We start from the raw sequence: 24523 nt of genomic DNA on the forward strand, positions 1-24523 counted from the left end.
TGTCTCTTTTCTCACAAGTAGCTTGAGATCAGACGTGAATAAAATTGCATACACTCTTGCACCTGTACATTGCTTATGTTCTGATATACACATCTGCTACTGTAAGAGGAAAGATATATCTTTATTAAACATACTAGAGAAATCTTGTGTTTCACAAAACCTGCTAGTAATGAAAGGCGCATTTTTACTTTTGTGATGATTAATCAATTCTCCAAAGTAGTCTATGAGTAAAGAACCAGATGGGATCTAAATCTTTAATACCAAAACAATACTAAAGAAGCATATACACATCTTTCCTTGTTTATAAAGAGCTTTTCAGTTGTTATGAAAAGGTTTGACCTTACTTTTTTTTCCAGCTTACCTTTTACCATTAGAAATCATGACATCTGAACGAGTGAAACCAGACATAAACCAAAGCATTCTTTTTCCCAGAATGAAAAGTGATGCCTTTCAGACATTGCAATTCATTCAATTGGCCAGAGATGTATTTAATTACGATTTTGCTACCATAGAAGAGAGTTGACTTTTTTCTAGATGTGTATCTCACAAGGAAAAGGGAAGGAAATATGAGCCAAAAAAAATAGTATGGTGATTAACAAACCCTTCCATTATGATTGATGTTTTCAAGAAATAGAAACCGATAAATAGATTTTCCACTGCTTTCCATGTATTCAGCTGAGTTTTTCTTTGATATTCCTTTAGTGTTCTTTATCTTGTTGGTACAGCATGATTTCAAGAAGAAAATAATCTCATATGTTTACCATGAAATGGGACGCTGTGTGGAGGACAAACATACTGAGAACAATGAGTATTTGCTTAAGAAAACTGCTGGTTACATGGGGAAATGACAGAAACTTGGAGTGAAGGAAAAAAACCTAGTAGCTGACTATGTACTCTCTGCCAAGGGGAGAAAGTCATGAAAATGAAAATGAAAGAACACATATTGAAATATGTTCAAAATATCTGCCTTTTTGAGAATTTCCAACTGTTAGTGAAGCAAACCACAATTAGTTTAGTATATGTGTCTGTGATTAAAGTTGCTGTGTTAAACTGCTCATTTCCATTGTGCTGTGTGGGTGTCAGAAAAGAGCACTTTTTTGAATTCTCTCCCACATGTAGCAGTACAATATTCAAATAGTTATAAAAAAGTAGTTTTCAATACAACATTTTAACAGAAAGAACTGTTTACTGTTACGATATCAAGAAACAAACTTCAAAGTGTTTAAAAGAGCAAAAGAAGGGGGTTGAGAACAAAAAATGTTAGATTAGGGCCCAAGGGCTGAAAGAGTGAAGAAGTAGGTATGTGGCATTTTGGTACAGTTGTTGATCAGTAAAATCAGAAGGTAAATGAGATCAGGTTACCTCTTCAGTAAAACTGACTGCAAAAGACTTCTCAATGCTTGTACTTCATGGAGGGTCCTGGTAATTACTAATTTCAAAAAGCTAGGGTCCTGAAAAGTTAAGGTCTGCCAACGGAAAGCACCTTGGAAAGAAACACCCCAGGCACCTTGACCATGCTATTGTGAGTATAATAATTCAGAAAAAGAATGATAAAGGCCCATAGGGATCTTTTAGATCATAATGGAAGTGACAACATTTCTCTCCAAAAAATCAATATATGAGTAATTGCAGATGCAGACCATAAGCATTTTAGACAAGTGAAGAAATACCTCAACTATTCAGATCATACTGTTTGCACATCTTATGACCAAGCAGTAATTATAATGGAAAATTGCCATTGGCCTGGTATCATCAATACTGTGGAATATATGCTAGGTCCAAGCCAGTTACTGAAAGATCAACTTGGTAAAAGATGTACTGCTCCAAAGATTGTGGTGATGAGAATGGAAATGTTTTGAACAATTACTGCCAAACTGTTATTGAAAAAATGTGATGATACAACTTCCATTTTGACATGACCTTTGTTACCAACCTAGGCTGTAATAGTAACGAGATACAGGGAAATCTGGTAAATATCAGTCAAAGCGGTTCCAGAAGTGAAAGATCTTGACAAAATGAATGGTAATAAATAGGCAAAGCCTATAGCAAGCCAGATGACTGGCTTCTTAAAGCCAGGATTCTCTTTAGAGGAACCATTACAAGTCTCTGAAATTTTCAGTCTCTTCTTTTAGAACTTCTTAATGTTCATCTAAAGAATCCTCTTCAGACTTTTGAAAGAACTCTAGAAAACTGCTGAACTATTTACTGTGAAATAAGCTACTGCTTGTATTAATAGCAGTAAAGGAGGAATGGAAGATAGGAAATGTGACAACTGTGCTTATAAAGACTTCCCATAATGGTGACAAGAACTAAAGATCAGTAGGTCCAACTTACACAATTGCAAATACATAGAAATGGTAATAAAAAATAGAACTACCGGTCCGTGGATAACTGTGGGAAGTGGGTTTTTGTGAGAATGTGATGCCCTACAAATGTATTTATAGCTCTGTGAAGGTGGATTATGAGCATGTGGATATGAGAGAACTTTTTCCAAGGTCTGCTGCCAAAAGCTCTTAAAAATTATGATCTCAAGGAGCTAGGTGAGCTACACTACTTACAGGTAACCAAGAGATGATACAGGAAAAGACAGCACAGGAAATAGGGTATAAAGTCATGTGCAACAAGGTGATATTAATGTGTGAACATATATTCATGGCTCCTCTTAAGGTATCATTAGAAGGTGTTCAAGGGATCTCTCAAATGGTTAAAAAAATGAAGTAGATGCATTACATAACTTTTATTTGCTTCATGTCACTCACTGGCAAAAAATACCTTGGATCCTGAAGTATAAAGCAATTAAAACAGGGTTTGGAAGAATAATGCAGGATATTTCTATATATATTTCTTTATTTCTAGTGTGTTTAAACACAGTGGTTTTGGTGAAACTGCGAGGATAGACTGGGAAGGATCACGCTCTGTTCTTTTCCTTCCTTAATAGTGCAGCACAGGCCATGAAGTGAGGTAGGACACAAGAGTCTGAATCAGAAAGACATTCTTTTGCTCTCTTCTTGAAAAGCTTTTAGTTACTCATATAGACTTTCACATTTGATATGTGGCAAAACAAAATTCAGCTTGTTCATCCAAAACACAGTTGCTCCAAACTACTGGTACCACTGACCAATCTGACCACTGCCAACCTGTAAGTATAATGGCAAATCAGTGACTTCAAGAAGTAGTCGGAATTGGCCAACAGTACAAGATGGAACAGCCGAAAGATATTATGAGCAAGCTCAGATTGATGCTGACAAATTCATTTGAGGCTTTGTCAAACACAGGTGAAAGTGACTCAGCAGCCCTGAGATCAGCTCAGCAGCAATGTTATTAAACTGCAAGAGTCGTAACTGAAGAAAACCACAGGCAGAAAATGTGGCCCTTTGCCAAGAGAAAGGAGAACTCCAAAATGGTAAGAATGAAAAAAATTTAGAAGGCGGCACAGAAGGAGCAGCAGAAGCTAAACCACTAGTGAAAAGCGTTGTAGGGAAAGACAGAAAAAGATGAAAATTTTAACAGATAAAGAAGATGCTACTGCTATAATGGGAAACAGTAAAGCATTTCAACAGGAGAGTAAATGGAGGAAATGTGCCAAAGAGAAAAGAGGGAAAAAATATTCCCAGCTAATACAGAAGGGAAAGCAGATGTGCGGATCACTTCAAAGAAATCTTTATTCTCAACACCCCTCATGCCAATTGGTAGTGAAAGCTGGAAACCCTGAGCCTGGCATTGACACAAAATGCAAGAGGCTGAAAAACTCAAGGGAGATGAAAACATGTGAAATCCCATCAGAAAAGCTGACAGCACCTGACAGCACCAGTTTAATGACACTGAGGGAGTTGTGTGATGAAGCCTGGGAAAAAGAGATTTTTCCTCAATAGTGGAAATGTTGGAGTTCTGTTAGACTGCTCTGATAGGGTGATCCTGCTGAATACTGCACCTGGGGGGATGATGAGTTTTCTGCAGTGTAAGAGACACGAAGGGACACTGGATGTATGTAAAACAAGGAACATGCTCAGTGCTTTTGATGGTCAAGATATGTCTTAGCAATCGTAGAGGAGTCTGTAAAGGAATAGGCTCAACCTTATTTCCTTGGTTTTCAAAAGGCTTTGACAGAGTATGAGAGGATCCTACAGAACAACTTTCTGCCCTACCAAGTCAGATTTTTATGGCTGTATACAGAGGCCCAAAACATTTTCCAGGCTGAACAACTAGGGAACAAATCAGCTTAAGATGAATACTAGCACACATCTTTATGTGCTGTGGCATTATTATTGATTTTATAATGCAAACATTAGTACTAAAAACACATCCAGAAAGTATGAGGCTAAGCTAACAAAAGTAACTGGTTAGAAATCATGGATACTTAAGCAAATATTCTCAAAAATGAGAAGCTGAACAGTGATTTTGTAAGAAAAAGTATCAACAAAATAGGAGAACTTTTCTGTGTGAGTAGTGTTACGTGAACCCACGGAGAGTTCAAACAGGGAGTCAGCAACTGCAGTATTGATTACATGCAGTGTAGGGTAGGGGTAGCAAAGCTACCAGAAAGAAACTGAACATTTAAATAACTATAAATAAAAAACCAATTTTTTTTTAAATTTCAAATTTAGCATAGAATTTGAGGGACTAAAACTCTACCAGATCCTTAGAGAGGAAACCAGCTGCATTGTAAACAAGTTCATACAAAAGTACCAGACTACAGAAGGACATTACCTGCAAAGAACCTAAAGGGCTCATCAGTTATCAGGCTGCCTTTTCAAATGAACTGGAAAGGAGAGCAGAAAATAGCTGACCTTTGCACTGCAGCCTGTCAAATCAAACATGGAGCTATTAGGTAGGATACAACTGCTGTGAGGAATTGTGAGTCCCTTTAAGAAATGCTAAGAACCTCTGCTGGCAAAGAGACCAGAGAAGTTGATCTCAACTGTAGCTTGGAAGGGGCTAATTGCTACTTTGGTGATGAAGGAGAGATGAGAATGTGATGCCAGCCTTGACTCACCTAGACCTATTCAGAAGGGTCTTGTTTGCTGGGAATTCTCATTCAAATCAATGCTAAAGGCTTCAGAGTAGTTGCACTAAAGCCAAACTACTTTGCCATCATCTCTTCTTGTCATGCACAGTGGTGCTGCCAGTTTCTGAGAATGCAGGAACTGAGGGCAAGCGTGGGAGGAAGCCTTTGGGGAATCTGGTCTTTCCGGCTGCCTAACCTACCAGTGGCCAGCATCTCTGGATGTAAACCCAGCATGTCAAGATAAAATTGACAGCAGTGAGAACACTTGGAAAAGGTTGTTTTCAGCTCTGAAAAATAATGGAAAAAATTGTTAGAGGAGAGTCTTAAACATAGCAATTTGGAATGGTGTTGTCCTATGGCATTAACAATGATGAAGGACTGTGATGGAGGCCATTGGAATGAAGGGCTTTGCCTTATTCAAGACCATTTCCAATCACATATATTAGAAATTTATAATTAAACAACTTTTATTGCACTGGTCTTCCTCTCCCTCCCCCCTTTAGGAACACTCAAGAACTGTTGGAAATACAGAAATACAAATGCTTTTAATGAGAGAAGGAAAATGTACATCTAGAACACTGGTCAAGGAAAAAACTCACAGTTAACAGGACCACATGACTAATCACCAACAGGAATGAATCATTTTACCTCTCTAGGGAACTGTGGCAAATAAGAGCAACAGACTGGTTTTATATGTTTTTTAGTCTGTTGGGTAGGGATTTTTAGTGTTTGGAATTCAGTGTGGCTAGATACACTGTGCCACCAATATTCTATTTTTCTTTTTTGTGTAAATATTTTTAAGTGTTCTGCTAAATATGATTTCAAAACTGTGAAGATAGTCCCTAAACAATGCAATTGTAAACACTCCACAGAACTGCATATAGATGGAAAGGCAACATGCAAATTTATGTTGTAGTTCCCCCTTCTAATACTGAGAAATCGAGAATGTCTTTTCTCCCTTACTGCAGCCGTGGTAGGATGCAGTAATTCAGAGTGAGGTAATCACAGGCTATTGATGTGTGATACATCTTTAAACATTAAAGTGTGCTGGCTTTGCAAACATACCTCTTTTGCTAATGTAAATCAGCCAATCCTTTCTTTTTTTTTTTCACTTCACAGTGGCATCTTGATGTGCTTATGCTTGGATGCCTTTTATCTTTGGTGCACATTCTGCTTTTTTCTCCCTAGACACCAATTTCTGACATTTCAGCTGAAGTGGAAACTTGATAGAGGGAAGAGATCTTGCGCAGCTTCCTTTACATGCTGTTCTGGTGGGCATACCTGACAGTTTGCTCAGCACATAGACATTCTGTGCAGTGCTTTACACACCCTTCATCATATCCTATTGTGAGAACCTAGTTTCTTGTGAATTCTCAGGAAGTTTATTGTAGTCTTCAGGTGTGCGACTTTAAAGACATTGCCAATGTTGTTTTCGAAACTGTTACTGTTTTTAGTGGAATTCTAATTTCCTTTATTAATAAAACAGAACTCATAAAATGTCCCTTACCATTTTTCTGGGTAGTTAAGATGCATTTAGGGATGCTGTACTTTTTAAACTATCACATAAATAATTGCAGAGTGCCTTATTGAAAAGATAAGAAGTACAGGGGCTGTTAGCCTGTAGTTGAGTCTCAGGGATGATGTACTGTCTGCTGGAGTTTCCAAAAACAGCAAGCATTGGTAGGCATGGCTGCAAGGGTGATATTGCCCTGTGTTTGCAGGGTGTTGCAGTATTCACTTCATAAGTCCAAAGATTTCACTTTTGTATATATTTGCATTCTAATACATGTGAATAGAAAAATAAACCTGGTTCCACTATAGACACTTCAGGCCTAATGAAAAACTGAAGTGTGAAGAAAATAAAGATCTAGATATGAAATATGTTTGTTGATTTCATTTCAGTCTCATGAAGAATAGCTAATGAGAAGAGCAGGGCAGTAGGAAGCACAAAATGGCTACGTACAGGGTTCTCTAGACTGAGTCTACTCCTAATGGACAATGTTCTAACGATAGGTCTTCAAAATAACTTCTCATCAGTACTCAATAGTAGCTCTAAGAATTCAAAAGCTACAGTCTTCTCTATAAATCTTTATATTAAGCCAGGGCTTGTCTCTACAGAGTTGGATTGCACAACACCTTAGGACCCATCTGGAAAACATTCGTGATTTTTTGGGGAGTACGCTGCCTTCAAAGTGATGTGAATCAGCCATGGACTGTGACATGTTTGCTCCACTTTGATGTCTCAAGTGATTCCTGGCTTTTGCTTTCTTAGTGTCTTGCTGTTTAATACCTTGCAGCATATGAATCATTATCTTATGTTCCACCAATACTCCAGAAAATTCTACAGCATACAGCCCCAAAGTTAAATGAATGGAGCTGATAGTGCACTTTCAGTGTAGGGTGTTGGCCAAGAATACAGCTGTAACAAGAGACGTGGCTGGAGTAGCCTTGAAGGCATATATATGTTTAATTGTGTTGCACTATGATTTCACTTTTAAAATAATGAAAAATAAAGGTAATCAAATCCTTGACTTCCAGCAGATATTTTCTAACAACAAGAACTATAGCAGCATAGAATAACTTTCCAGAGCTGTTTCAGAGCTACAAATTTAGCAAACTGCTAAAATTTTTGGTTGTCTGTTACTCTCTTAGTCTTGCTGAGTCTTGTATTTGTAGCCCTTGTGGGGTAGCTGAGTAAACCAAATGCTCTGTCACGTGATAATAAGCTTTCCCCACTGATTCTTTGATGCAGTAATTTCAGGAGAGTTGCATTTACCTGAAGTTTCATTTGGGTTTGTGAATGGGTATTTACAGATTTGCTGGGAAGAGAATTCCTATCATGTCAGCAGAATAACACCAACATTATTTATTTATCCTGCTATTTGTCTTGGAGTTGCATCCTGCTAAGACCCTTCCTTGTACAATCAATAGCAGTAGCAAAGTCCCTGATGGCTTGCATGAGGTCTTTGGCATGCCTCCCTTTCCAAGAGCAGACCTTTCCTTTCCTGAAGCAGGCCTTTCCTTTTTTTATAAGGGTCTAAGTGTAGGCTCAGGAGAACTATTCCAAGCATAAGCCTGACTGGTAGTAGAGGGACTTTGAACCAGGAAGGCTTTCAGAATTTCGTTGCAGACAGTCATTTGCTGTATGAGGTCTTTGTCTTTGGGAAAAACATTTGGCTAATAGACAGGGCCAGGGTTTGGAGGCTAAAATATGGCTTTTGATGCAATTGAGATTTGCATTCTGGAGTGCTAGTGTCTGGACCCCATTTTGATGTTGAAAAAACAGTATAACTAAGGAGAAGTGCTTATGAAGATGAGGAAATAAGCTTTTTTAGAAGTTTCACTCAAAGAGAAGGAAGAAATAACATAAAGAAGAAACTGGGAAAGAAAACAACAGAAAAGATGTAGCACGAGAACTTCCAAATAGCAGAAATATAACTGTATTGGAAACCTTATTCTAGGAAAATCTTGCATTTTTTACTGAATATTTTTTTATTGCAAACCTTATATTTAATGATAGCATGCTCAGAAACTTTATGTACTGTTTTTTATGTGAAGTTTTTTTTTTTTGCTCTATCATGTGGTGGAATCTGAACATAGATCATTCAGACTAAAACATATGCCTGTTATTCATTCTTTTCTTCATTTCTTTGGGCAAAAGTTGAAGGTTTATAGCAGGAGGCTTATGCTGTCAGCTTCTTGTTAGGATGTCGTGTTATGAACACAGTCAGATTGCTTTATGCCTTCCCTGTCTCAGCCATGCCTCCCCCTGTCTAAAATAAAATTGTGTCATTTTTCTCTGACATCTTCTCATCAGCATCAATATAGCAGAAAAGAAACTTTGATCTCCTCCTGCTCCCCTTGAGGACATCCCAGCTACTTTCTTGGTTACTGTAGCAACCTGCTTGTTACTGAAAGTCATTTTGGACTCTAGAGCTCACTTTGCTTCCAGCTATGTCTGAACCTTACTGAACTCCTTCTGAGTTCTCTTTTAATATATGTTCTTTGATAGTCTGCAGACCTAAATTTTTTGTCTCAGCTTGGTATCTTTTGTCTTGGCTACTGCAAAGTCCTTTCAGCTGGCTTTGGCAAATGCAGTCATGGCCTGCTCCAGTCTATTCAAAATGATGCTGCAAACAATTTTCTGTTCCACAACTTTGTGTTGTCCTTGTTGCATCTCCCTGTTTACATCATACATGAGCTATACCTCTTGTTTTTTTGACTCCCACATGAGTTTTTTCTCTCTCCTAATGCCATTTCTCTGATGCAGAAGTGTCAACAACAGCCTCATCTTGTTACATTTTTCAAAAACACCCTTTGTTGCCTTCGTATTTTCCTCATGTTTGGTAGAGGCTTTTTGAGAGCATCCCCTGTTCTCCGTATCATGGCTTCAGATTCAAGTGCTGACAAACTGTGTGACTCAGAGTGGGATACTGATAGGCTTGGACTACTAATTGCTGGTTATGATACATGATATTTCTTTGTTGTTTCATTGTTCTTCTCATCTGCCCTTATCTGTCTGTTGTCCCTTAGACTCTTAACTTTGTGGAGGTAGGACAGTCTTTTTCACTTTCTCCTTGTGCAGGGTCCACAATAACTTGAGTCTTCCCCAAGTCTGGGCCTTTCAGCAATACAGTGGTAGGAAAAATAATTAAATTTTACATAGCAATATTTCCTTCAAAGGCAAATGTGATTTTATTTGCAGTGAAACATACAGTGATCTAAACTTAATGAGACATTACTTAGCATAATAGATTCTGAAGAGCTGAAAAATTTCACCATTTCTGGGACGAGCATTTCTCAGATCCAATCTATTAGTTTGGAGTGGTTTAGCCACTTGGCTCCTGTAAAGTAAAAATGAATAAAATAAACTGGATTTGGTTTTAAATTCTTCAGAATTATGAGGTTTTGATTGATTTGAAATTAATCTAATGGTTTTTGTCTGTAGTTCATTTGCCTTCTCAGTCATGTGAATAATGAGATTTTTTTATCTTTATGAGATTTATTCTAGGCCTTCTTTTCTTACATCATTGTCAGTTTGTTTCCTCTGAGATATGGAGCTTTGCAGTCAGGTTGGGGTTTTTATCCTGTAACTTGCCACAAACTATTGCTCTCTACGTGATTGAACTACCATTTATATGGACTGTTTAGTGAGCTGTGGTATTGCCTTCTGTTATAGGTGAGGCCATGTTGAATAAAATGCTGAATTGCAGTTCAGGTATTCCAAAGCTCCTGAAATTTGGTTTCTATCAGATTTTTTGTGTATTCCATTTAATCTCTTGCTGATTAGGCAACTATCAATATTAGAGTGCATTTTATTCTTGAAGATAATGCCTTTGCTTCTTCCTTTCATTTTATTTCTGCATTAATTGACTGCATAGCCTAGCAAAACAGGCACTTCAAGTGATCTAGATTTTTGATGATTGCTATTGTACATATTCAGCTTTTAAATTTACCATAAGTCTGTGAATAGACTGAAATTGAACTTAGGTATTATTTACCTTATTATTAATTTTCTTTCTTCACCTGGTGATCTAAGCAACATGTCCCAAGGAATTCCCACTTTTATAAGGAAAGATGTCCCTGAGACATTAACTATTTTCATTGTGAGAGTCTTCACTCACAAATACTGTTTTCTCAAATATTTATTTTGTAGGTGGTGTAGTGCAACTTAGATGCAGCAGAACCTGTGTTTCTAAATGCAGAACACCTTATCATCATGATATATCATACAGATTTCGTTACTCTCATAACAGAAAGGATCAAGGGCCACATGAATTGAAAAATAGAGTATATGGGGATATCCTGGATGCCTGACATCTTGTGCACTTATAATGAAATTGATTTATGATTGATAGCCTTTGCTTTTCCTGACTTTTTTACAGTAAAAAGTAAATTTAATAATTGTATTCTATTTGAGCTCACCTTCAACTAGTAATAAAATGACCTTCATGTAAGTATTCTTCAAAGGCTTTAAGGGGAAATGAAAGAACATGAGGATTATATTTATTTGGTTTAGAAATACTGCACAAAACCTGCAAATGCCAGAAAATTCTGACAATTTGCCAATATAGTTTAAGTGGCAGCACATAACTGTAGGCCTGTCTTTGGAAAATTGGCCTTTGCTATGAAATCTTCTGTGTTTGCAATCCATATTCTATTAATAGATATTATTCAAATAGAACAATTATCTTTAAAAGTGTTTGTCAGTGTGGCAAGAGGTTGAACAGGACACATAATTTTCTCTTCTATTGTTTTACAGCACAATTTTCAAAAGAGCTCCATGTCTTTCTCCCTTGAAGTGAAGGGTGTTTCCTGCAGTTAGCTGGGAATGAGTTGCTTGAGTTTTGTTCCTTAACCAACAAAAATAAAATTAAAGCATAGCTTTGTTATGCAAATTGACAGTTCCCTTTTCCTGGATAGCAGTCCTAATCAGTCTCTGAATTTATCATCAAGAAAATCAATAAATTATGATAGTACTCACTGAGGGTTCAAAGAACTCCTTCCAGTTGCTTTTGTGCTCATTCTTTAGTCCCCAGTGATCCTCTTCCAGATCTGAGCAGTATTAAGATAACCACCACAATGAAATGTATTTCCACTCTTTTCTGCTCTTCTTAATATCGGTGTCTGGGAACTGGCAACTTTTGTCTCTTGACGAAGAGCCAAACATCTTGCTGTTGCTCAGCCTCAGGGACGGAAAGAAGGGTCTCTGTATTCTGTTTCTTAAAAGTAAACTTTAAGTTAGATAAAATTCCTGAAAGTTAGCACTTCAATTTTTCCACACAGCTCTTTCACTGAAAAAGATAACTGTATTTTTGTAGTTGGGAAAAGATATATGGAATAAGAAAGAGGAAAAAGGTTCAGTGGGCTTTAGAAAAACAGCACATGAAAATCAAAGGAAAAATACAGCCATACTGAAAAAAATTTGTTTGTTGGGAAGGTGTATTTTAATAAGAAAAGCAACTGGTAATAAAACATTTCAGCCAGCTCCACTTCAGACCACGTATTTTCAACTTGACAAAAATCTCTTTTCACCTCTGTTGTTTAGTAGAACTAAAGACCAGTTGTACCAGGAAACAAGAATTTGAACAGGAAGAGTTTTCAGGGAAGGGAGAGATTTGGGAATACAGTCCAGTAAGATCTCATCACGTCTCTCATGTCCTCACACGTAGAGGAGAATGGATCTGCACCGCAAGGGTCACAAAGGTCCTCCTGGGAGCACTGGAGAGCGAGCATGTTGCCATTACACGTACCTTTAGCTAAGCTTTTCATTTCACTTGTTTTGAGACAGTCTTGCATAGTAATTTTTCTAGTCACTTCAAATACATCAGCTTAGTACAGCAGAGCACACTTGGACCTGTTCTCTGTCTTTCCTTCCTTCTCTACCATTCTGTCAAGTATCCATATGTGTTTTCCAGTTGTACATTGAGTGGTAGATACACTTTACAATTCAATAAATATGAATGTGTTGTATTTAAAGTTGAGATCAAAGAAGAATTCTATCTAATTTTTTTTCCTAATAGTTTCTTGTATGCTTCATTTATCTGTACGACAAGCTCACATTCTGGTGAAGCCATCTTTGCAAAAGGAAATTTTCTTTAAATCACAGTCTTCTTTGGTCATTCTTTATGTTATAGAAGTGGCAGAACTGTTTAACAAAAGTGAAAACAAATCAAAATATGCCAACCTTTTCCCCTCACTAGGTTTCCATGGTATCATGCTCGTAAAATACACAGTGACATGTGGCCCTGGAGGAATCTGCAGTCTTCCTGGACTGATACCAAAAGTCTTTAGTTCTGTTAATTTGGTATTATGCAATGTAAGAGATACAGGATTACATTAATTTTATTTTGGGTTTTAATTTCTTCTTTTTTTTCTCCACTCTGAAAATACTTTGACACTCATATCACTGACTTTGTGTGGTGACATTCAGGAATTCAGTGGTAATTAATGCTGCTGTATTTCCTGGATTGCTTAGGACCATAGAGAATTGAAATGCAGCATCTTCTGTGCATATTTATACATAATTTCAGCTTTTTATTTTGTTCTACTTGATGCAACTTGGACAGCTAATTTTTAAAATTTCTCTCATGCAAATAATTGTTAAGCATTTATTTATGACTCTTTAGCAGTGCCCAAGGGGCACGAATGGCTTTCTTAATGATTTGCCCGAGAAATGGTGTTACTTTCTAAGATAGAAGGATAAGGAATGACTGTTTACCTCAAAGGCTACTAATGTGGTCTAGATAGAATGAGTAGATGGAAGACTGAGCAAATCCTAAGGCATAAATCAGTCCTTCACAAACAGGCCTAGATCAGTAGATGGTATAGGTAGCTAAGTTAAGTTTGAAAGTTAGTATGAAACTAGAAGCAAAATAAAGTGCAGTATTACTGAGGTGTCAGCAATGTGTAACCATTGAGTGTGACTAGGAAATCCAGAAAGGACAGTTTTACTGGCACAAAAAAGTAACCATAGAAATAAAACCCTGAAAGGGAAATGAGCACACAGGCAAAGTGGCAATGAACAAACTGTACACAAGATGAACAGCCAGAGAAATAAATAAGTAAAACCAAAATAAATGCCAACAAGCAAGGCAGATGCAAAAAACCAGGCAGCTGTTAAGGAAAAGAAGAAATTGAGCAAACATTAAATGCAAGTTGAAGAAAATCCCATTGCATGAAATTTCAGGGCTGTATCATAAAATGCCCTGATTTCTGTGATTTCCGTCAGAGAATTTTATTTGTGCAGCCCGTATGGGTGGACACCAGCTGGTGGAGACTTTGGTTTATCATTAGCCTTTGGTTTATCATTTATCATTCTTTCATTTATTTTCTTAAAAGAGCAAAGGCTTTTTTCTTGAGGTATGTGGGCATATTCACTGCTCTGTGTGTCGTAGATGTATTTGTGATGCTGCCCCCAGCCATGCATGGGGGGCCCATATTTGCAAAGTCTGTACAGTGGAAGACTTAGCTTTTGGTCAAAAAGCTATTACTCAGAGACTGCTGGAAATACCTGGTTATCTAATATACCATACTTTTATCTAATAAAATTTAAAACATTTTGTTTTAGTTTGGTTTTCTCCTCATTACTTATTCCCTGTTGTTAAAGCTTCGGTGCTGGATGGAGTTTTTTCTTCCTGGACTTTACCTTTTGGAATATAGTGGTCACTATCGAAGAAAAATGGAATTCATGTATTTTTAAAATCAGTTATTAAAATATCTCTTTTTCTTTGCAGTAGCAAAAATTAACAGTTTCAAAAATGTAGATTGGGAGAATTTTCATACTTCCATTTCCATACTATTTTTTTCTCTACACTTACACAAAAATAGTTCGTTGGTTGTACTATTTCTTATTTGAAGTTTTGTGCTTTTCTTCATCGCTGTGGTTAGCATTCATACGTGCTAGAATGTCTACTCCATTTATTGAGGAATCCTGTTAAGAAGAGCTGTGATATCTTTAAACATTGGCTTAAACCTCCATTTTCCTGGTATCAAAGACTGAGACAAAAAACACAGTCAAAACTTGGATTCAAGCTCATTTTGAATTTCGGTGTTTCTTTGTAAGCCACATTTCTTTTAAGGCAGGAAGGAGAAGTGCATAGACAGAATTCACAGAGAATGGTCCCTCCCTGAACACAGGTGAGAAGAAAATCATGGATTAATTACTTGTTTTGGAAGAAGAGCTGTAAATGCTGAAGTTCTTTGCCCCTGCAGGTTCTCTTACGATCAAGCCATCCAGAAAAAAGCTCGATAAGTAAAGACTGATCAGGATGTGAAAACTTGTTTAGAGAAAAGGATGTTCACACGGAAGCTATATGAAGACCAGATGTTTTAGATAATTTCCATCTTCCCTGTATGAAGTCTGTTTCACTTTGTTGGCCATCCTATCGCACACAGATGCATTGTATAAAATAAGAAAAAAAGAGTTTCTTCAGTAGTTTGAGTATTGCTCAGTCATGAGAGATGAGTTCACTGACCTCTGCCAGTGTCTTGTATGGTGTTGGGCAGACTCCTCTGCATTGGTTCCTGGGAGAAAAGTGTCTTCTTACAAAGATGTTGTGAAGAAAAACTGTATCAAAACAAGTGAAGCTTCCACCTATGGCAGAATCAGGGCCACAAAAGGAATCTTGTGGACACAGTCCTATAATGCTTTTTATAGTTTTTATAATTTTGTGCTGGGAATTTGACATCACAAAGTGTGAAACTCCCTGGGGAAGGAGGAGATGGTTAAAGAAGAGGGAAGCAGTGCTGACGTTTTGTCTCTAAGATAAGGCACAGTTGCACTCTACATAAATCATCAAACTTGTTTGCATACACTTTGTGTTAGGAAAAAGAATTGATTTTTTTGTTTAATTTTAAGATGTAAGAAAACATGATGGAGAGACTACATTAGAATCAGTAAGGAAATGGCATGGTATTTTTACAATCCTGACAAATTAATATCCGAATTAACATCTTCCTACAAAATGTCAGAAAAAATAAAGGCACTTTCAATCTAAGAGCACACTACATTCAGTAAAATGGTAGATTATTCATACATATTATAGAAGCCAAGTCTTTAATGTGAAATAAGTAAAAATATTCAAAGGACTTCTTGAAATTTAAACAATGCAGAACAAATTCCACAGTTAATTCTTGTCTGTAATTCCCATGATCCATAGTTCTTTACACTTGAGAGCAAATTTAGCAGTTTCAAATTGTATCCAGGTATTGTGTGTTGAATAGTATTTGACATAGGAAAGAGTGATTTTTTTTTTTAAATTGGATTTTGTAAAACACAACCATTTTAATGGGCCTGTGAATTAAAGAGTGCAGAGCATGCCAGTATGACAGACAGCTTAATATTCTGCTTTAATAAGCTTTACTGTGGAAGTGTTATACTGACAATAGTGAAGGTGCCTTCTGCAAAGAAACTAGCATTGAAATGTCACACGGAGAGAATTTTCTAATATTTTGTGTTGGTTTTTGTCTTCTAGAGTATCAGGGCTTCAGGGCTGGTGCTGTTGGAAACCATTCTTTTTGGATCACTTCTTCTGTACTTTCCAGTAAGTCAAACTATAACTTTAAAAAAATTATATCCCTGCCAACATTTTAAAACATTGCATGAGTGACTTGGTGAAAATATAAATGTCAAAACTAATTATTAGTTTAATCTGACTGTAAAATGTGCTGTGTTCTGTAAATATTCTTTAGAGCATTCAAATGTTTTGCTATATTTGTAATAATTCTCCATTTTCAATTTAGTGAACTTACCAGCCATTTTGACTTGGAAGTTTTTAGGTGTTCTGGGCTAAGCTGATTTATTTTTTTTTTAGAGATGACAGCTCTCTAATCTGTGCTATGGGAAAAATCAGCAAGGTGTGTAAAAGAAAGGCACTGATTACACCAAGTATTTTTCTGGAACGTAGTACAGAGGAAGATAGTTATTTCAGTGTATTAGTGGCATATATTATGATGTTTTTAAGGCTATGTGACATCTGCAACACCATGTATTTGGGAAAATTAGATGGTATTATCTCTATGCTGTAAGTGGAAAAAAAAGTAATTTCACAGTCATGTGAGAAATACATTACAAAACTTATAGAAATGTGGAACCATTCTCTTTTCAAAAATCCCAGGAAAACTGAGTTTGTTAATTGTTACATAAACTCAACACAATGGCTAGATAAGGCAAGATATCAAAGTGTGGATTGAAAGAAGTTGATAGCATACAGGTCAGGAGAGAAACAAAGGTGGAGTTGTGAGCTGTTTTCAAATATGTTTGTGTTCTCTTTTACTCTGTAGTCAGAATCTTCTGTGCTTTTACAGACCAACATGTAGGTACTGAGAGACGAGCTGGATAACAAAACTCTTTAGTAGTTGCAGAAAAAGTAGCAAATAAACTGTAGTAGAATGTGTGAGGAATACTATAAGAAACACAAATCCTGATGGAATTTTTATACATTATTTTTTCAGTCCTGTGGGCCTCTCAAGTTCTAAAGAAAAACTGTGTGCATTTCTAGGATAGTTTTATGTGTTTTTTCATCTTTCACTTTGCAGATGTCAGGGAAGTAAAATTTTTGTTTTTTCCATATTGCACAAATGTTTTTTTACAACAATACATTTCCCCAGAATTTTCAAAGTGTCTTTCATGTTTCCTTCTGGTGAACAGAACAGAAAGCCCATGCACTGTTTCCTCAGCTGGTGGTGTGAAAGAAGCATTTACAGAAATTCATAGCATAAAACATTCCATTTCACAAAGGACAAATGTCTTTTGGTGGTGTCTGTCTTCAGTCTTCAGGTGCTTGGAATGTGAACTCTTGATATTTAGCTTTACATGGACAGTATCTAAGTGTGCTCATCTGCTTATTGTCTTGAAAAGGAGCACAAAACAGGGCAGAATGGCTTGAGATAGGAAACCCAAGGTCTAAATGGAGAGTTTCATTTGCACCAGCTGATATTCACACACATTTATAGCAAGGCATAGAGCATATATTATCATTTTATATGTTAGTCATGAGTCACGTACCTGCAAAGCAGATCTTGTTTTTCCTGGGTCATATCCATTGCTTATTTAGTCCTTCCTGTTATTTGATGGTTTTGTTTGTTTCTGAGAAGAATTGGGAATATTCTGTGACTTACTGATATGGTTAAAGACTTAGTAACATGTGCTCAGAGGTTGTTGTTTCAGCTATTTGATTTGGTCCTCATTTTATGATAGAGTAGTACATTAAAGTTTTAAGGCTAGTTAATACAGATCTCACCTCTTATAGACCCAAATTAGGCTATGTTTTCCACAGATAATGTGAAATGCAAGTTAATATATGGAATGGAGTTCACAAGCATCACTACAGAAGGATGTTGTCTTTTAACATGAGGCTGTTTTCCTTTTTGTACCATCTCTTCTATTGTGATTTGGAGTGTAAAACCAAAAAGCTTTACTTTCGCACTCAGCCAAGTGCAGAATTACGGAGCATGGCTTAGTGCATGTAACAATGTAAAGACATAAAGTGACAGCATTTCAGTTCTAAATAACTGAAATCACTATTCATTTACAGATACAATGCAAAATTACATTCTTATTTAAAAAGCAAAATCCCCTTAGATTTTCTCAACACTGCTCCAAGTCTTTGCATCTTTATTCTCTGTTCTTCTACACTTTCCTAAATTCGCACTTTTTCTAGATCTGTTCACTCAGTCTGTCTTGGATTGTTTTGAGAGCCTTCAGCATACAAATTTCACTGTGTCCAAAAGGGGTTTACTGCATCTCTGACTTTTCCTACCCTCTAATTAAATGGAAACCAAAACCTACTTTGTTACATTGCTGAATTTCTTTCACTAATTGTCGTTGTTTGCATGTCTATATGCAGTAATCTATTCATAGTGTAACATCATTAATTGAAAAATAATATCACCAGTCAGCTGCTTTTGGTGAGAAAAACAGCTGTTACACTGCCCTTCTAACCAAATGGGAAGTGCAAATGATGGTCTCCACCTAAATTTATTATTCAAATTCTGCTATACTGATAACAACACTCTGATCTTTCCTGAATTATAAACAGGCAGATGAGCTTTGTCTATTACAAATGCATAGATTTTACCCAGAAGTTGCTGGGCAGCTCTCATTTTTTGTGTTTTCTGTAGTCTCACAGTAACAACTCTAATATTCCTTTGCTTAGTCTTTTCAATTATCAATGGACCTCCTCCAAATGAACTCTAGGGTTTCTAATTGATTTTGCTTATATTTCTTTGTTCTTAGATTTTGAATAGAAAGACAAAACCCAACCATCTTATGGATGAGTCCCTTGACTTCTGCACTTGGTATCTGATTACTTTCCTTTTCCAGAAATATTAACTATTGAAACTTTTACACCTTTCCTAATTCCATGTCTTGCTAATGCTTGGAACTCACTGACACAGGTTTAAAAACTTTTGCATGCTACAAAGACCTTCAACAAAAGTGAGCACAAGCACAATATTATAAGAGAAAAGCCTATTCGTTGCATTAGGGGTCAGATCTCAGCTGATTTTACATATCTGTAATAGGCACAAGTTGAAAAATAGGAAATTCTGATTAGATAGCAGGAAACATTTTTTTACTATGAGGGTGATCAAATACTGGAACAGTTTGTCCAGAGTTGGTAAAATATCTATCCTTGGAGGTATCATGACCTGACTGGGCCCAGCTCTGAGCAACCTGACCTACTAGACCTGTTTTGAGCAGGAGGCTGGACTCGATGACCTCTGAAGCTCCCTTGCAAAGGAAATTATTCTGTGAGTCTGTGTTTCTTATGTATGTATCCATAGCTGAAACAGCTACCCTATGCCCACCTGAAGAGGAAATGGGCCTTTTATGACTTTAGACTTGAAGATGAGGTGCATCATGGCCAGCACTTCATGGACTATAAAGGAAACCTGAGGTACTTGCCTCAAATGGTGATGAATTCTACCCTAGGCAACTAGGATTATCTGATATATTAAATATTTTCCATACTGCTAGTCTATGTTAACTGGAAGTCCAAAATTAACTCCATGCAATATTATGATACAATTTCTACAGCCAGTGAGAAAAGTTAGTGAGTCTGATGATGCAAAGGGAATAATTTCTTCTCCATATTCTTGATATAGCAAATAAGTACTAGATTTAAATTCCAGCAAGTCAAAGTTATGTTAGACAGCGGAGGTGAACCTTGTAACAGTGAGGCCAGTTAGATCATAAGATGAACTAGTTTAGGAGGCTGCAGAGTATCTTTTTAAAGACTGTTAGGATTTTGGTCCTTCAGTCTTCTCATCCTTTGGCTAAAGAATCTGAATTCTTTACTGCTTTCCCTTGTTTTTCCAAACCACAAGTTATAGCAAGGCCGGTTACCTTAGAGAAATGGAGCTGTGGGATGGCAGAGCATGGACTTCCTAATGCTCATGAAATAGTTCAGTAGTGAATCCTCGAATAAGCTTTGTGCTCAGACATCTTGCTGCATGTGTTAGGTGTTAGGATGTGTTTCTGGGGCTGTCTTACTTCCTCTTTCGTGCCTGAGCTAGAATCACCTACCCTTTTCTGTTATGAGAAGGGATAGAAAGTGAGGAGGAGTAGAGCTTAGATATGGATGTGGGGTTTTTTCCCCTCAAATGATCTGTATGTGAATTAACACGGAAGAAGTGAGCTATGAGGGTTGGGATGATGAGACTGTGATAGCTCTGTTGTAATAGTCCTGAGCAGAGCAAGGTCACTGGAAAGCTCTGTTTTTTACATTTATGAATGTGAAAATGGAACAGTGCAAAATACTTTTATGCATTTGTCCCTCAAGTATTCCTATAAGGGATGTGTTACAAGAGCTCAGTCACTGTTTATTCTATACACATTGATGTGCACTAAGGTCAACCGAAAGATTGGCTTTTTCCAACACATTTATCACTGCAAGCCTGCTTTGATACCCCAGATGTTTTAGGTTGATTCTTTTTCAGAATATAATTACATCTTCTTTACTCACAAAATAGTGTTTAAAGCTTTTAGAATTAACACTTGTCATTTTACTGTTGTTGTTTCGGATAAAGAACATGCCTGTCTTTGGTGTTCATGTCACTGAAGTCCAAGGACACAGTGTAAATATCTGCTCTGAGATAATCACTACAGATTTCCCTAGCACTCTAGAAAAGGGTCTTTCCATTTTGTTTGGATCGTAGTGGATTAGATGTCCAGACAATGGAAAAGGCAGATTTTAAATACTGTGTTGCCAGGATTTTATATGTACATTGCCTTAGCAGAGGTGCAAGGGAACCAGGCTGAAGATGATGCAATCATTTGTCTCCCTTGGTCAGTGTCCTTGTCAGATGAACGTATTTTTTGAAGTTAATGTACAACTGGTAAACCAATGGAGTTTTTTGGAGAGTCAGCTTTCTTTGAATGCAAAAGCCAGAAGTAAGCTGGTGTAGCCTCTGCATTACAAGCTTGTGCTACAAAGTACAGAAACCTCATAGGTACTGGAAACACTTCTGTCCTTGTCCTGAACTGTGCTAAGAAAAATATTTATGACTGTTTTTATTAATAGGGAGTAAGCACTGAATATTTTCTGCTTTTCAGATAAATATATTTGAAGTAGCAGAAAAACAAGATACACAGTGCGGTAGTTTTTCATGGTTCTGTTACCACTAATCTACATAGCTATCTTAAAAGATTCTACTAGCTACTATTAACTAGAGACTGTTGTATATATGATTATCCACATTAAGAACTGTGATTAGCAAGAGCTATATGTCTCCTGATCTTGATTAGATATTGATGTCTCTGTGTCTGTGACCAATATTTGGGGTATTGGAAACTTAGTAGAGCTATGACATCATAAATTCTAAGAGATCATGCAGATGGAATTTGGTGAGGAGTATTTTTTTATATTCTCTGTGTTTGTGTATGTCTGTGTGCTGTGTTCCCAGGATAGCTTAAGCTGGAAGGGACCTCAGGAGGCCTCTAGTCCAACTTCCTGCTCAAAGGACAGTCAGCTATAAGACTTGCTACAAGACAAGGTGTCATGGTTTAGGAACGGTATTCTCTAATTTAGTACTCCCATGAAAACCCCACATGCCACTCCCCCTTCCCCCTCTCCAATTGGAGGCACAAAAGGCAAAGATTATGGGTTGAGATAAGAACAATTTACTGGAAAGAGCAGTGAAATAAGAAAATGAACATTAACAGCAATGATATTAAAACCAAAAGTGTACAAAAGAGAGAGAGTGATTCATGTGCAAAAATGTTCACAAGGGCCTCATGACAATAAACAATACTGGACAGCTCCCCCTGCCACATTTTCTCCACCAGAAGGAACTCCTTCTCCCCAGAAGACAGTCCTTTCCCCCTCCTGGCCAATATGCCCTCCTGGCTACTGCAAAAAATTAACCCTGTCTTGGACAGAACCAGGACACAGGGTTACTAAGGGCTTTATCCAATAGGTCTTAAAAACCTGCAAGGATAGAGACTCCCCAACCAGGCAATGCACAGGCACACAGTAAAGTCACATAGTTGTAGTTTCTTTGAATAGTGATAAAATATGTGATGTTGCTGGAACATATAGTGGGATTTATAAATGACAGGCTGAAGATATGTCAGTGAACATACAGGTACTGATGTTACTATTCTTTCACATCTTGGACTCCCATGCTCATCCTTGAGACAATAATTGCAATACCATGACAAAACTCAATTTTCCCCTTCCACAAAGGTACAGTACAGTGTTGTAGGAGGCTAGTGTTATTTTTGCTACTCTGAAAGCTTTTTTGAGAACTGAGTTTGAAGGACACATTTGTCAGAGTCTAAGTTCAGTGAATAGCCAAGTATATGTAAGCGTGCAGGACTTGAGAGCTGGAGAGAAAAGGACAGCAGCCAGTGACCTGAACCAGCTGCCACACTGGTTTTTTGTTGACCTTTTTATTTTAAATTACTGTCTAGCACTACTGGCTTGCAGGGACTTGTGTGGTACAATCTTGCCAGCCCTTCATTCAGCAAAATTAATCCTGTGGTGAGGGGAGCGGGGCAAAATCTTGTGGTCTTTCCTCTTTATTCATAATTCCACTGAAATAACTTGCATGAATAAACTTACTTATATATAGATGAAACTCTGCATTAATATATTCTTTTCAAAATAGTGTTATAAAACCAGACCACAGTCCTGAAAAACAATGCACAATATTTAACAAGGAGTTTTAAATTTTTTTGGATATAGCATGAGCAATAACACATGCACAAGTTAAAAATCTGCTACATTTGAAAAATAAAATTGTGGGAACTCTGTTCTGATCATAGAAAGCTTTGAAACACAAAAGTTATCAAAGGGTAGAATGTGGGAGCATTCATATGGAGGAAAATAGTGCTGGAAATACTCATGGTATGTTCCTTACTTAAGCCTGAAACCATGCTGTAATAATTCATCCTCATTGCTCTGCTCTCTAAAGCTAAACCATTAGAGACCTGAGCAGGAGACCACAGCAGTGCCACTTTCAAGTCAAAGAATTACTGAAGAACACCTGATTGAAAAAAATCAAATCAGTGAAAGTCCTTGTTTGACCTCACTGTTTCTGCTGAATTAGAGTAAGAAAACAGGAAAAAGGTCTTACTGAATGATTATGTACTTTATTTTATATAACTCTTGTTGGATCTTAATAGCAAATAAGCTAGAAAGGATTGGACTAATTTTCTCAGACAAACATGTTTTGATGACCACACTGATCACTTGGCAAGTGAACTGAATTGATAGGCATGATGCTTTAGAATATGTTTGAATTTTGCTGTAGTGATGTAAAAGCTTATGAAAAAAATTAATACATGAGAAAAGGCGCTCACATGTATTAGTTCAAAATATAAATGTGATGGAACTTTTACAGGAAAGATAATGAAAAAGGATATACCCTATTTTTATTAAACTGTAAAACTAAAGAGACAAGAAGTTTAGGTAGTACAGATGAGCCAGGATTGAACTGTGCCAAAAAGGAAAATATTAAAAGTTGTAGTTGTCATGTACATATTCTCAGTAGGGCATAGCCCTTTTATCAGTGATTTGCCTTCACTCATTTTATCACTCAGTTTAGCACCTGAGAGACTGCATGTTGATGGGAGATAAATTTCAGTCATTCTTTTTCACTTACCCATTGCGTTTCAGTGAAAGCTAGAGACATGTTCATATTCTTCCACCATTGTTTATTCATGCTTTCATACCTGAGACCCAAAGAGCAACAGCTATAGTCAAGTGAAAGGTCTGTATCTTGTTCTTAAGTCTTCCTGAACTTTTTAGACTCAGGTGTTGTTGTTGTGATCTGCCCCAACAAGAATCTGAAGCAAAATGAAAGCAGTAGCAGTTCAAGCCTAAGGAAGACTTGAAATAGATAAGCTGATACTATCATGCTGTTTCTGATATGAAATTTAGTGCAGTTGTAAACCAGTGCTGTCAGAGGGATAGTGGCAGTATCATAACTCACCATGCCTTGGAATATGAAGTTGAGATATTAAAGGTAAGACATAAACCAGTATAAAATGTACAGCTGAGTGATAAAACATGATACTTTACCTATCAACTTCCATGTCACTTGACAGAGAACTTTGCATCAACACAGAGGAAAAGGAAAAGACAGAGTCTCCATCTCAAAGCCTGTTCACTGTGAATAATACAGGAGCTGAAATGTGCTTTTTTTTTCTCGTTTGTTTTTCTTTCTCGGTCTCTCTTCTTTTATGTATGAATGCATTAGGTCTTTCCTAACCATCAACTTAAGAGTTTAAGTGTTGCACCATGAAGGGTGATTAATGGTTAATGATAAGGAGAGATGAGAAATTCAATACATTACAATGGAGAAAGAGAAGAGTTGATGTTTTTGGAAGAGATCCTTAACAAAGGAGATTTCATCCATCGGAGATGAGACCGCCCTTATTCAGTCATTCTGCATGCTGAGTACCTAGGAGATGCAGGCAATGGTATCTTCATGGTTTTTAATAACAACTGCTAGAAGTTAAGCAGCTTTCAGTTTACAGGGAAAATTATATGTTAACTAATGAAATCTTTG

General features: G+C 37.0%; 1 protein-coding gene across 2 annotated transcripts in view; it reads left to right on the forward strand.

Moving 5' to 3' along the window:
* The window catches only part of GPR158 (G protein-coupled receptor 158), a 184063-nt gene that overhangs the window by 88050 nt on the left and 71490 nt on the right, over positions 1 to 24523 (forward strand). For both annotated transcript variants that reach the window (XM_064635782.1, XM_064635793.1), the window contains exon 5: positions 15982 to 16050. In XM_064635782.1, the coding sequence (XP_064491852.1) occupies positions 15982 to 16050 (69 nt within the window). The remainder of the gene's footprint in view (positions 1 to 15981; positions 16051 to 24523) is intronic.

Source organism: Pseudopipra pipra, chromosome 1, assembly GCF_036250125.1.
Source record: "Pseudopipra pipra isolate bDixPip1 chromosome 1, bDixPip1.hap1, whole genome shotgun sequence".
Lineage (NCBI taxonomy): Eukaryota > Metazoa > Chordata > Aves > Passeriformes > Pipridae > Pseudopipra > Pseudopipra pipra.